Source organism: Phyllopteryx taeniolatus, chromosome 2 (genome assembly GCF_024500385.1).
Source record: "Phyllopteryx taeniolatus isolate TA_2022b chromosome 2, UOR_Ptae_1.2, whole genome shotgun sequence".
NCBI lineage: Eukaryota > Metazoa > Chordata > Actinopteri > Syngnathiformes > Syngnathidae > Phyllopteryx > Phyllopteryx taeniolatus.
The window spans coordinates 35,380,732-35,395,023 of record NC_084503.1 but is presented as its reverse complement, the minus strand read 5'-3'; the positions used below and the strand labels follow the sequence as shown (position 1 = coordinate 35,395,023).

At 43.2% G+C, this 14,292-nt stretch overlaps 1 protein-coding gene and 1 long non-coding RNA gene across 2 annotated transcripts; one reads left to right on the top strand and one right to left on the bottom strand.

Moving 5' to 3' along the window:
- Positions 1-2,878: 2,878 nt before the first annotated feature.
- On the bottom strand, positions 2,879-11,357 carry dld (deltaD). Its single transcript, XM_061765958.1, has 12 exons — positions 10,120-11,357; positions 9,649-9,957; positions 8,906-8,966; positions 8,090-8,347; positions 6,747-6,807; positions 6,520-6,650; positions 6,252-6,421; positions 5,959-6,175; positions 5,671-5,847; positions 4,847-5,576; positions 4,471-4,732; positions 2,879-4,360 (listed from the first exon to the last, which is right to left on the bottom strand). Exons 1-12 carry the CDS (start codon positions 10,171-10,173, stop codon positions 4,355-4,357), a joined length of 2,436 nt encoding a protein of 811 aa, XP_061621942.1. The 5' UTR covers positions 10,174-11,357; the 3' UTR covers positions 2,879-4,354.
- On the top strand, positions 6,005-13,301 carry LOC133474347 (uncharacterized). The gene is made up of 6 exons (XR_009787466.1): positions 6,005-6,141; positions 6,254-6,401; positions 6,531-6,676; positions 6,760-6,832; positions 8,116-8,234; positions 11,459-13,301. It is a non-coding gene; the product is annotated as an uncharacterized LOC133474347 (long non-coding RNA).
- Positions 13,302-14,292: the final 991 nt, after the last annotated feature.

Below are 14,292 nucleotides of genomic sequence, written 5' to 3'. Positions count from 1 at the left end.
TATTATACTTTATTGACATTGTAGTTTGTACAAGTACAATGAAAGTAATGATAAATAAATCTAGAAAAAAAGTTAAAAAGAATAAAGTAACACATAAAAATGGAGGTGGCCTTAGTGGTAATGCTGTGCTGTTTTGGACTACGCCGTTCAAACAGTCTAGTAGGCATAGCAAGCATATGCTGCACAAACGATTGTGCTCCACAAATTCTGTCATTACAATTGTATGATGTGACCATAGAAAAAAACTATTTCTCAAAAAAAGGAAAAAAAGAAAAAGCAATTCTGTTTTGCTCCCTCCAGTCGATGCATACTGCTGTATTTCAGTGACATTTTACAATGATTCACGAGTGATTTGTTGAAAAATCTGTTGAAATTGTAGTCCATTTACACTAGTTTTCCTGGTATGTTGCCTACCTTCAGTGCCAACTCTAAATGTCTAAAACGTCTAAACACCCCTGTATTAACAACAGGATTTTGTGTTATAAAAAAAAATCTGACCAAGAAAAATTATTTCAAAGCGGGTTTTTTTTAAATATACTATTAATGTGACCTATAACCTGTACAGCTCAATTGAATTTAAAAAAACAAAAACAAAACTAAAAACTTTGAGAGGGAAGGTAACAATAAACAAGTGAAGTAATGTGGTTGCACAAGTGTGCACATCCTGTTATAACTAGAATGTGGCTGTGTTCAGAAATAACCAATCACATCCCAGTTATAAGGGGTGTGTACTTGTGCAACCACATTATTTTAGCTGTCTGTTTTTTACATACCCTCTCAAAAAGATCCGCCCCAAAATTTCAAACAAGTTGTACAGGTTGATGGCAACTGATGCATGTTTCATTAATGGTGGAAAAAGTTTTGAAATAATTTATCTTGGGGTCAAATGGCCTTTGAACAAGGGTGTGCATACTTTTTATATCCACCATAGCTAGTTGGCATGCCATTTTTTTAATTGAAATTCACTACTGTATACCCTTCTGTGTGCATTTTAGCATGAAGGACTGAGGCTATCTCCCTCAGAAGTTCAGAGAGGGCTGCTCTCTACGAAGCATATGGCATCCAGTGACCAGGGCTTTGCGAGACTGTTGACACCAGGGGGAGGATGCGAGTGTGTGTGGCTGTTCAGGGCCGCAGGACAGCCTAGTGGCAACAAAGGACAGGCCCTAAGCCTGTCTCTTGTGATTTTCCAACTCAGCGAAAAAGCTATTGTGGCAATGAAAAAAAAGTTAAGTTAAAAAGCTTACCATGGTATGTGCTAACAACCGCCTGCCGGTTGTGTAATACAAGCAAATACTTTTTGAGCGGTCACAGTCGCAGTCTTTGAGAGGGAAAACATCCCACTATTGCCCATAAACGCTAGGCCAGTGACCGCTTCCGCCTGCTGCTGGGCGTGGTCATTTGAAATGTGTCGCATGGGTCGCATCATTGTGTAAATGCTGTCAGAGTCCAAAATATCTTCTTAAGACAATTTCACACAAACAGAAGTTGTTTTCTATGCATTTTGGGAAAACTCTCACCACAAGATGAACATTATACAGTTTGTAATGTATGTGTTCTTTAATTAGTAATGTTTGTGTGTTGATGGTAAAATTTTGCATTGAGTTATGTTTTTTTTTAAACCATCAAAACATTAATTTTCTATTGTTTATTGGTTTTGTTCTTTGAAAACAGTGAATTTGTGTGCAACTGATGCATGTTTCATTTTGTGCCCTAATAAACAGGTAATGTATCCCTGTTTTTGTTCTGAATTTGAAAAAAAAAATCATATTTTGTTTTTCCAATTACAGAGGGTTCGGATAGTGTGCGTATGAAACTTGTTGGGGTCAGTACCTCCATCAAGGTTAAGAACCACTGCACTAAGCATGTTTTTCACTCACCGAAGTAAGAAGGGAAAGAAGCAATATGTATCCTCAAATAAGCTGCCATTAATTACGAAGGATTTTCACCCAATTGAAAAATAGGATTACACTTTATTTACAATTACGCTAATCATCCAAATACTTTAACTGAAAATGTTGGTACTCTACATAAAATTTCTGTAATTTCAAAATCATCAATGATAAAAAACTACTGTCCAAATACTTCTGGACATAACTGAATAAGTGTGCATTTTGCTCATCCAATTTCTTCACCACATCTTTATGAGTGTTTTAAGACTTCAAGTCAAATTAGTTTCTTTGATGACTAATTCTATACACTCAGTGGTCACCAAATGGCACGTATATACACATTGATGCATTAAGACACACACACACACACACACTTGCACATCATAGTCAGACAGGGGCCACCGGGACTAAATCCAGACTGTGGTTTCCCTCTCGAGCTGTAAATATCCTTCTGCTTTAAACAAGATCTCACACACATACACTCACGCGCACACACCCATCCAGACACACACTGTGATACTTAAGACATTCTTCGGACAAAACCTTCTTTGACAAACCTGTCAAGACACATAATTAATAGAATCATAAGCGATCCCTGAGTCATATGCATACACATTCTCACACACACACGCACACACAGATACACATACACACACACGCACAAAGAGATGACTCTGGGCTTGCAAATTGGTCCATGATTATGGGGTGTATCTTTGTCTCATTTAGTGGTTCCACAAGGAGACAGTCTTCTGCCCTGTTACACACACAAACACACGCACATGTACCACGACACTATCACTTGGCAACAAGAAATCCCTCTACTATTTGTTGGATTGTCTTGACTCAAGCCTAAAATATCTCGTGGGAAATAAATTGTTTCTATTTCTCATACATTTTTCTCCACGTATATTGACAGGAGTAACTTCATACGATGTCCCGCGATTCCACTTTAACCAAATAATAATACAAGAATTCCAACACAGATGTACTAATATTTCCTCTTTTATTTTGGAAAAATATTGCGCTGTTTTCCAGTAATAAAAATGACAGGCTCTGTACATACAACTTCTTTTTTAAATACAACACAGTCACAGTGGTCTCAAGTGCCGAAAACATTCATTCATTCATTCATTCATACATACATACATACATACATACATACATACATAATCTGTCAAATAAAAAAAACAATCAAACTTAAATTATAACAAAAATATCACACCAAATTGAAACACAAATAACAATAATTAAATTAAAAGAACATCTTTGTTTCAATAATAAAGAATAAGATTAAAAACATGAATCGCATGATGCTAACCAATGATAAGCAGGCAAGGGTGTTGGTGGCTAAATGATGACTGGCTAACAGTTGAAGACTCAAGTGACCTCGTCTGTGCTCACACACTCTCATAAACACGTTACACACATACACCCCCATAGTGCAATGAGGTCTTGGCAGTTTGGACGACTCCTTCATAGCTTGACATGCACAACAGCATCAGCGGTTGGGACAAACAACTTTAAAGTAGTAATAAAACAGCCCATGAACTGTGTTTAATTACTTTCAGTGACTTTTTGCTTGTAAATTCTGCTTCTAATATTAATGAATATTTTTCCAAAAACATTGCCCCGTGAATCCAAACCTTCGGGGTCAGGGGCCAGTATGGCCCAACAGGATCCATGTTGGATCGATTTGCAGTCGCTACTAGAATCTTCAGTTCTTTAAGTTCTGCTGAGAACCAGCTCAGCCGGAATAGTCTGTCAGTGCTGCAGACTTAAAGGTGTAGTCGGCCCACTTGAGTTCTTAAAACTTTTTTGTTGCCTTTTGGGACATTGGCTACAGCTGAGACTACTGAGCCATGGAAAGACTTCCACCCTTGCCACTCTGTCCTCTGCAGCACTGCACAGAACATGCACTGTCATCTATGACAGCTTTGACACTGTAGTTTAATAACAATAGTACATAGCACAGTACTACAACACATAAGTTCTCAGTACTCCAAAGGTACTACTCTGTTCATTCAATCAGTACTCCATGGTACTACAATTTCATCATCCAGGTCAATGCTCTCTTGTTACTCAAGAGAAAAGGAATGGAATCCACCTTGATGTCAATATTTCAGTCCTCCACTGTTCTTCAACAAAAGTCACAAGATAGCATGAGCTCTTAGTCCATCATTGTTTCTAATTTGAACAAGGCCTGCACTCGTTCAGGTGCTTGGAAGACTCTTTGTAGCACTGAGCATCAAGTATGAGACCCACGTCCTCATTTGAGATCAACATCGTCTAATATTCACTGACTCTGCCCTGGCTCAGTGGCGCTTTGGCACCAAGATCCTTCGGTAAATTCCAGGGAACAGCAGCAAACCGCAGGAGTAAAACCTCCTGGAGACAAGCTGAGCTGTACTGCTCAGGGTTAGCGAGGACCACCATCATCCAGAGGGAACTGGTCCAGATGAGTATCATACCTGCAAGACAAATTAGTTTTTTACAAATGTAAAACATTTCCAACCCATCTTTTAATGTCACACTGACAGTATAAGTTACGTGTACTCAGTTTTCAAGAATTGTGTCTCACCTCTGTAGCAATTAAACACTCATCTTTCTGGTCCGATATGACGTACACAGACTGGTATTTGGTGTCTGTGGTGCACTGGTACTTGCTGTCACCACTGGCACCACAGTGATATTCAACGTCACAGCTTGACTGGTATTTGACATCACTGGATGATTGGTATTTAACATCACCGGCGGCATGTTGGTTCAGATCGTAGGATGATTGATACATAGCTTCGCTGCAGCTGGGCAACTCTTCTAGTTGTTTCTCTTCTGATGCATCACTACAGGACAGAGATGAAGGCAAATTAGAAATTGAAGTAAATGCAAAGAAGGGTACATGGGTATTTTTATTCCTTTCTGAGCTTGATTGTATAGTATATTACACCGCAATGTACCTGTTTTGTCTTTTCCTGCATATTTCCTCGGTATCAGACTCTTTGGGTATCTCACATTTCCCCTCTGGCCCATCATGCTCCTCCTGTTTGCACAGCGACACCTCTTCAGGCCGCAGCTCATGGACGAGATTGTACTCCACACTGGAGTAGCGAGTCTTAAAGCCATGCTTCTCCGATCCACCAAGTCCATTAAGCCCACTGATCCCACTCAGACCACCAAGTGAACCAGCCAGTTCAGAATGGTAATCTGCCTTTTTGTTGATGTTTTTAATGGATGCTGTGCCCAGCTCCTTGTCACTGCGGAGGCAATTATTGGTGGTTGTCAGATTGTTCATCGTCTCGTGGCTGTCGCTACGGACGCTGTCACTGCGATGACTGTGTCGCTCCTGCAGTTTGACTCGAACATAGACCACCAACACAGAGCAACCGATGAGAATCACAAGAACGAGGAAGACTCCAGCGCACACAGCTGTCCAAGGGAAGCCACTGTCGTCACTGTCGGCCTCGTCAAAGCTTTCATTTTCGAGTGAGGAATATCTTTTGTCTGGTCCATCTACCACTGGCTGACCCTTTGGAACTTCTGGTAAGAGGAATTGGCAGTTGTGCCCCCCGTAGCCTGGCACACAGGCGCACACGTAGCGGCCACCACGCTCATGGCAAGTGGCTCCATTGTGGCAGGGATTGTGAGCACAACGGGAGATGGGGGAACTGCAGTTTTTGCCAGTATACCCTGCACAAGAATGCAGTTTGAGGAGTCTGATTGTGACTATTATATAGGTACTCTAAAACAACACAAGGAAGTCATCCTGAAAAGGAAGTCATACCTGGAGGGCAGGTGCATGTGTAGCCATTTGCTCCCTCCTGGCATGTCCCACCATTTTGACAAGGAAACGACAGACAGTGTCCAGGGAAGCTGCTGCTATTGTCCTCACAGTTGGTCCCCGAAAACCCTTCAATACACTGACAGAGGTACGAGTTCACCAAATCCACGCATTCTGCATCTGCAGAGGGAAAAGTACCAAGAGGTCAGCCTCAAAATCATTTATATTTCGCTTGTCATCGTCTGTGTTGTTGATGATACCGCAATAACAAGCAAGCAGAGGAATACCTACCATTTAAACAGGGGTTGGACAAGCAGTGGTCAATTTTTTTTTCGCAGTTGAACCCAGCATATCCCATGGGGCACTGACAGAAGTAGCCTCCCTCCGGGTTGTCGACACAGCGCCCGTCATTGAAGCAAGGCCCATCCGCACAGCTACTTGCACTCAACTCGCAGTTGTTGCCATAGAAACCAGGTGGGCAGGTGCACTTGTATCCACCGTCATGGTCCTTTATTAGAAAAAAGATGACTTATGTCCTTGTTTCACTTCACATTTTTATTGACAACTCTTTGATTGATACTCACAGAGCAGCTGCCACCATTACGACAGGGGTTTCCAGAACATTCATTAACCTCTATCTCACAGCTGGCACCTGTAAAGCCAGGCAGACAGGAGCATGTGTAGCTGCCCTGGCCAGTGTTGGTACAAGTGGCACCATTGAGACAAGGCTTGTGGTGTGTACAGTAGTTTAGATCTGGAAACAGCAGTAACAAATGATATTAAATAAGTGTTTCATAGCACTTTTTTTTAAGTTCAATCTTTTAGCATGCACCGTAATTGCTAGAGACTCACCTTGGTTGCAGAAGAGGCCGCCCCATCCCTCCTGGCAGTTACACTGCCAGGGTTGTTGGCACGTACCATGGAGGCAGCCCGGGTAACGGATACAGTCATCACAGTAACGACCACTGAATCCCACACGGCATCTGGAACACACCATGAATCAAATGATGTTAGTAACAAAGCCAGGTCAAACACACCCAAGTGTGTCTGTTAAAAAAATGGGGGGGACTTCAACTTACTTGCATTCTCCAGGTTTCTCACAGAAGCCATGATCTTCGTCACAGCCAGGAAGACAAATTGCTGCAGAGGAAAACAACACAAAACGGTGAGTAAAGCAAAATGTACTTGTCACCTCAGCTGCCTTATCTTTTTGATTGTTCAGTGGACTGTTTAGTGGCCTTCCTGCCATTTTCTTTACCTGCTCACCTGTCTCTCAGTCTTTCATTCTATACTTTGACCCACTGATAGGAGACCAATAAAAACGCAGCTGCCTCGGTGCAAAAAAAGTCAAGCAGCGGGAGGAATTAGGGTCATGAGGCCATTCTTGATTAAAGACCACTTACTGCAGAGTATTAGTTTAGACTGGGCTGCACAATTTGCTGGACTGTTTACCTTCAGGACTTAGCAACTATGGTGGCTTTGGACATCAAAGCCCCCCCTTCACCTCCCACCCAAAGTCGCCATAGCAGCCAACAGGCCCTCGCTATTAACATCGTTGCTCTCCAACACAAAAGCATCCCACACAAAGCCGCCTTTCTCCCTCTTGACTGTGGGTCTGAAGTCTCTTTTTCTCACTCTTGCCCGCCACCCCCCACCTACCAACCACCACCTATACGACTGCACACCTATCGTGCACTTTCCAATCTGTTTCTCCTCCCTCTCCCATCGTTCTGTCCTATATCTGCTTCTTTTTCTCTCTACTTCAGCATCCCTCCTTTCCTCCTCCCATCACCCAGCTCCCATCACCCCCACCCTCCTCCAACCACCTCTCTCCCAGGGCCAGCTGGTCGGTGTGGAGCTAACCACCAGACAGCTGCTCCATTGTCTCCTCGCACCGAGCAGCTGCCCCCTGCACAACAATACACAGCCCCGCTTGGCCAATCACCGGCTCAGGCCACAACAATGCAGGACCCCCACTTGGCCAATCGGGGAGGAGGTTTGGGGGTGAGGAGGCCCCAGTGGTCTAATGGAAGGCACGCGGCGTGTGAATTACTGAGGAGCCACTATGGCTCATTAGAATGGAGGCCTCTGGTGCTTGGGGATAACTAACTGACGCCTGTTGCACACGGGCCCTGCATTAGGACATAGGGTGGGGGGGTGGGGGTCCCTGAACAGTAGCAACAGCCGAATGACTGTTGGGGTAACTAACTTTATAAATGACTAATGACTGGATGCCATTTGAAGCCATTATCATCGGTCAAATTTTGAGGCATGATTGAATATGGTGTATTTTGCCTTTTTTTCTACACAGACAACTATTAGTGAATTTAAATATTCAGTAAATTAATAACGGTGACACAAGGATCAGTACACCATTTATATCCCATACATGCTGTATGTAAACAAACCAATATAGCCTTACGTTCAGTGCAGTACTGTCCCTTCCAGCCAGAGTTGCAAATGATCTCGCCACGCTCTCCACACGTGAAGTGTCCGAAGGCATCATCTCGGGGCCGACAGAACACAGAGCAGCCCTCGCCGTAGTAGTGCTCGTCACACAGGAAGCGGTAAGAGTAACGTAACTCCGTCCTGCCTGCTGTCTGCATGTCTTTAGACCATTCCTCTCCCACTGTTAGGTGGCGCTGAGTGGTGATGCGGCTGATGAAGCGCTCTGGGTTGTCTGTAAAATTTAACCACACGGGAACTTATTGGTCACTTGTTTTTAATACACCATGTTATGCAGAGTACAACACTCTCATCCCCATTCACAACACAGCAGTTGTTTTTAGATACATGCACATCTGTGTGTTCACAGCAGATGTTCCTTTATCTCCATACTTCTGAGCTGTGGTCAGTTGGTCATCATTAGTGCTATGTGATAAGATAAGACTTGCAGGTGACACCTACCCAAAGTGTGTCCTTTATCTCACATCTTGTTACAACCACCTTCATGTTTGCCTTACTAATGTTACCCAGTGAGTGTGCCTTTAAGATACAGTCATTATTATAATTCCAACACTAAGTAAGTCGCACTATCCTGTTAACGAAGAATTAAGTTCTTACTAGTACAGCACTACCAGTGTAATTATCTTGAATAGCAGGAATAACATGTCTCGTGTTATTCTTTCCAGCTTCAATGACTAAGTTAAGTGGAGAAAAAAAAAGCCATTTAAAATGCCACTATTAGCCTGATGATGTGTCTTCAGGTTACACTTCTGCTTCTCTGGCTGTCACCCACCTGTTGCCAGGTCGTCCAGGGAGTCTGTGTGCAGAGCCTCAATGATCAGTGAAAATGTCCCCTGGGGCAGGGAAAAAAAAGAGAGACAAGGAGAGTCAACAGCTGCTCAGCCTGCAGAGCCGCATGTAGAAGGGGGTGGGGGTGGGGGGGGGGGGGGGGGGGGGGGGCGCAATAGAGACGCCTCCTAGTAAACTTCATAGCCCCATTGAACGGTCTTGATTGGAGACCTAATAAGCCTCGCGACTACCTGCTCCCCTTTCACGGCCCTGCTACTATCGCACTAGGACTCCGTCGTGAAGCAAACGAGGCGGAATTTCACGCTGCGCTGCCAATGATGTGCCAACTCGTAGGATGTTAAATTTCCCACCACGCCTGGTAGGGAGAGAGGCGTTTGGTGAAAACACCTCCCGACGGGGGGGAAAAAAAAAAAAAAAAAAAAAATCCCTCCACTCGCGACAGCCCCCTCCCCAGTACCCCCAAGCCCCCTACCCCACAAACACACACACACTCTCTACTACAATAGACCTTCTCACACACTGCTGACAAAGACCCTCACAATTTTGGGAGCATCTGCTGCGTTTTACACCCTTTAGAGCAAACGTGTTCCGAAATAGACAGTAGGAAAAATATTGAAATGACATGCTTTCAACTCGCAATTGCGTGTTCATCCCTCAGCAATGACAACAACAACAAACAAATCAGAAATGATTAAACCTAATATCCCCACTGCCTGAGTCACTCACCGGCCACGTAAAGCCGAAATTGAAGCGGATCGGGTTGGTGAAGGTGTCCGCGTTGGTCTCCGGCACCTGGAAGGAGTTGGAGCCCAGAACTGGGGTGACCGCTCCGCCGTATGTGCAGGGCGGCTCGGGGGACACGTTGGCCTGGTAATGCTTCAGACAGATCCGGAAGAAAGTCTTGCACTCGCACTGCTGGTGGCCGGCCTGGTGAGCCGAGGCGCCGCCGCCGGGGCAACAGTTGGCGTTCCCGGCCACCCCTTTCTTGTTTAGAAACTCCTGCAGCTTCAGCTCAAACACCCCGGAGCACAAAACCTATAATCGTAGCACACATAGTTGATTTTACAAACAAGCAGGCCAAAAACAATCGTGTAGGATTCTCACAATTTAGGCGCGTTGATATTTCAAATCTACAGCTTATCGATTCGTAAAAACGCAGCCAACGCGCGCCATTCATTCAAATGATTGCTACAATACCTGGCAGGTGAAAATGGAGAGAGTGACAACCAAGGGCAGATACAGGCGTCCCATTGTGTTGACAGCCCCGTTGAAAACAAGCGCTCAAAGCTCCACAGGTTGGTGCAGCTCAACTCAAAAAAACATGGGGAAAGTTTGATGGACTCTTCCTGCTCAGAATTCACTATATGATTACCTTCTAATTTCCCATACGAGCCTCTGTTGTTTATTTTGGGATATATTCTTTTTTTTTCAATAAATAATCCGCAACAGAATGATCCTTGGAGGAAATCCTCGTATCATATATTTCCAAATAATCTTGCGCAAAAAAAGTGGTCGTCCTTGTGTGTTTTTTTTTTCTTTTTTTTCCCCCCAACTTGATTGATGAAATGCGGGTCCCAAGCGAGGAAAACAAGTCTCTCTTGGTTTCTCTCGGGTTAACAGTGCGTATGTCTGATGGCTCTACGCTCTTGCACAGGGTTTTATATCGGACCAGTATGCGCAGGGTAATAAGATGCAAATAAGCCCCTCTGTTCCTCTTATTCCCCTCCCTCCACCACCGCAAGTCCGCCCCGGGGCCATCACAAAAAGGGGGGTTAGGGGGTGCGCACAACTTTTTTTTTTCTAGGCCCACCCCCTCCTCGCTTTTCTCTCTTTCTTTCAAAGGGACACCAAATGGCTGTAGAGAGCTGTTAAATGTACAACAACCCGATTGCCTCCCCTCCTTATAACCCACCCCCTTCTCCATTTACATTCCGACAAATTTGTGGAGCCCACGAAACCATCGCGCACGCCAGCACCAAGCTGAACCGGGATGGGCGGATCATGGACCCCGAATTAGGGTTATACTGTACATGCATTAAGCCGGTCCCGGTACAGCCCCGGGGGCCAAGCTCATGGTGCAAGCGTTAACCCCCGACCATCTGCCTGGCCGCATTCCTATAGTGTAAAACCTGGCGCATGGCCTCTTTTAATTGGCTTATCTTTCGTTCTTGGCAACTAGATGCACACACAACTTTACACCTCGTCAAATGCATTCACCCCACTGACTGAAGTCACCCTTTTTATTATTATTATTATTATTTTAAATTCCGCTAACTAATGAACGCTTGCCTAAATACGCCAACGAAAACTGCGCAAATACTCATCCAATAAGTGCGCAAGTGCGCCTCGGTGTCGACTGCGTCTCTTTTGGTGCAGGCAGTAAAAAGAGACTTGGTAGTGTGTCACTCGCGTGGCTGTCATTAAGGGACTTTGAGGGGGAGAAAAGGGGAACGCGAGCGTGTGTGTATGTGTGTGTGTGGGGGGGGGGGGGGGGGGGCACATACAGGGAGTAAAGTTTTTCTCTTTGTGCTTTCAGCTGTATGGTAATTGGGCCAGCAGCACCTGCTCTCCCACAATAACAACACCAGAGAGAGGGTCTGATCAGGTTTGATAATATCACCGTTTCTGCATGCAAACACATCACAGGACCCAATGCAAATCTCTACACTGCATTTGGTGCGTGTGTGTGTGTGTGTGTGTGTGTGTGTGTGTTTCCTCAGAGACTTTGCACGCGTTTCCATGATGTTAATAAGAGCTTATGGCAGCCATTTTTCACCAAATACATCATTTAACATGAGTTACTGCTTTGTGGATCATCTAATGAGCTTTACCTGACCTTTGATTTATATACTATTAAAACCATGGCAGCCCATTAAATGTCAGCATGTTTTTTTCCCCCCATGGATTGATGCTTGTACTTATTGAATACAGTCACTTGCGATTACATTACACAAGCTGTATCATAAATTATGCCAAAACAAAGATAATGATGTCATTTTTATTTACACTCTCAGAAAAGTATTACTTGGACAATGTGTTAATTATTGTTTTAGCTTATAATAGTGTAGAACTGCAATGCGTCATAGTCATACTGAGATCTGTGACCCTCCCATGGAGCATAATTGAACTTTATTGTCTTTGTAGAATTTTTGATAAATCTTTTATGTTGAATCGCGAGATTGCGCAGTTGTACATAATAAAGTGTCCAGTTTACAGTGGGAGGAAAAAGTATGTGAATTCTTTGAAGTTGCTTACGTCTGCATGAATTGGTCATAAAATGGCGTCTGATCTTCATCTAAATCAAGAATAATCAAACAGTCTGCTTGAAGTAACACTACACAAATAATTATAAGTTTTCATATTTTATTGAAAATAACATGTAAACATTGACAAGACAGCTTGACAGCTCAAAGGAGGATGGGCGATCCAAAACATAGAAGCAAATCAACAGAATGGCTTTAGAAGAAAGTACGTGTTCTGGAGTGGCCCAAGTCAACGTCCTGACCTCAACCCAATTGAGACCTCAACCCATAATCTCAAGGGAGCTCTTCTCATCAGACATCACAGGAATCTTTCTGAACTACAACAGTCTTGTAAAGAGGAGTGGTCCACAATTGCTCCTGATTGTTCTACGTGTCTGAGCAACTACAGCAAATGTTTGGTTGAGGTTATTGCTGCCAAAAGAGGTTCAACCAATTGTTAAATCCAAGGATTTACTTACTTTTCCCCTGAGGTGGAAAGTAATTAAGTACTTGTACTTCGTTACTGTACTAAAGCTAATTTTTCAGCTATCTGTACTTTACTTTAGTATTTATTTTTTTGGTGCCGTTTTACTTTTACTCCTTAGTTTTTAAACACAAATATCTGTACTTTCTACTACTTACATTTTTAAAATGAGCTTGTTACTTTTTAAGCCTTCTAAAGGTAGCGACGACACAACATCAAAAGCAGAACGCCGAAAAACCGGACGTAAGCGCGCCGAGTGCATTGATCATAGACATCGTCGATACGACACTCCCGTTTGAGCCGCATCCCTGTGGCAACGCTAAGCTAGTGGGGGCAAAATGTTCGCGCATTCCATATTTAGGGACGCCAGTCTGAAACCAAAATAACAAGGATGCCTGCACATCCTGCGGCATACGGTTGCACATGTCATACAATCACAACAAGGGAATGCTGAACTGGGAATAACTTTTCATAGGTAAGAATATTTTTGGCTCTTTTTTCAAAAGTTGCCTGCAATGAATGAACCATGTTAGTTTTTTTTTTTGTGTGTTTTTTTTTAGAAAACAAAATTGTTGATGTCTGGCGCAGTAAATTATGTCACGTTTGAGCGTTAACTTTATGTAGCTAACACATTTATTTGCCCACTGGCAAAACAAAACCGTAAAAAAAATGAAAATTTGCTCATTTTTTACTAGTTTCAGTTCACCCGACCCCCCCCCCCCCCCCCCCCCCTTTCATTTTTCATGACACAGCGGTAAACATGCCCTGTCCCAGCTACATATATTTTGGAACATGTTGAAGGCATAAAATCCCAAATGAGTGAATATTTGCACAAAAAAAAAAGTTTATCAGTTTTCACATTAAATAAATACTTTGTAGTGTATTCAATTGAATAAAGGTAAAAAAAAAAGAAAAAAAAAGAAAAGGATTTGCATATCATTGTATTGTGTTCTTGTTTACATTTTACGCAAAGTCCCAACTTCATTTGAATTGGGGCTTGTAAAATAAAATACATTATACTCACCAGAGATGCTGATTATTAAATGTAATGTGTGCAGATCACGACAGTTTTGTTTGCAACTTGGCTTGCTTTGACCAACCAATCAGAGGAAAAAATGGTGGCGTTATTGTAGGCCAGCTAGCTGGTCCTCTGAGGCGAATTTGAAATCTGATTGGTTAAAGAAACTGTCCTATTGTTTGTATAGTGCAAATCTCCAGCACTACTAATTATGAAGGCTTTGGGAAGATTACATTGACATGACAACACATAGAGGCTAAAATCTGATTGACACGACAAAATATCCAACATCAACATACAGTTGTGGAAGCAATGCAGCCAAGAGAAATGCTAAAAAATGGAGAATAGACTGTTCAAAATAAATTCATATAATTTCATTGGGAAAAAAATATAAGAATTTAGTTTTTCAAATCAATGTTTCTGATCGGGTTAAGGCCCGTAGAGAAGAATGTGCTGGCCCTCACGGTTCACCACTGCTGAATAATAATAATAATAATGTCATTGACTAAGAAAGCGGGCCATTCCGGGTCCACTGCGGACCGATTCAAGTAGGCAAATGCGGTTCCTTCCTACCATTGCTCAAGGCAGATAATCAACAACTGCGTGTTTGTAATGTGCCCTTTCAT

Coding starts and splice junctions, on each gene's coding strand:
- dld (XM_061765958.1), bottom strand. CDS start 10,173: ATGGGACGCCTGTATCTGCCCTTGGTTGTCACTCTCTCCATTTTCACC. Junction 9,958..10,119: donor TCTCCATTTTCACCTGCCAG/GTATTGTAGCAA, acceptor CTACGATTATAG/GTTTTGTGCTCCGGGGTGTT. Junction 6,422..6,519: donor CGGCCTCTTCTGCAACCAAG/GTGAGTCTCTAG, acceptor TGCTGTTTCCAG/ATCTAAACTACTGTACACAC.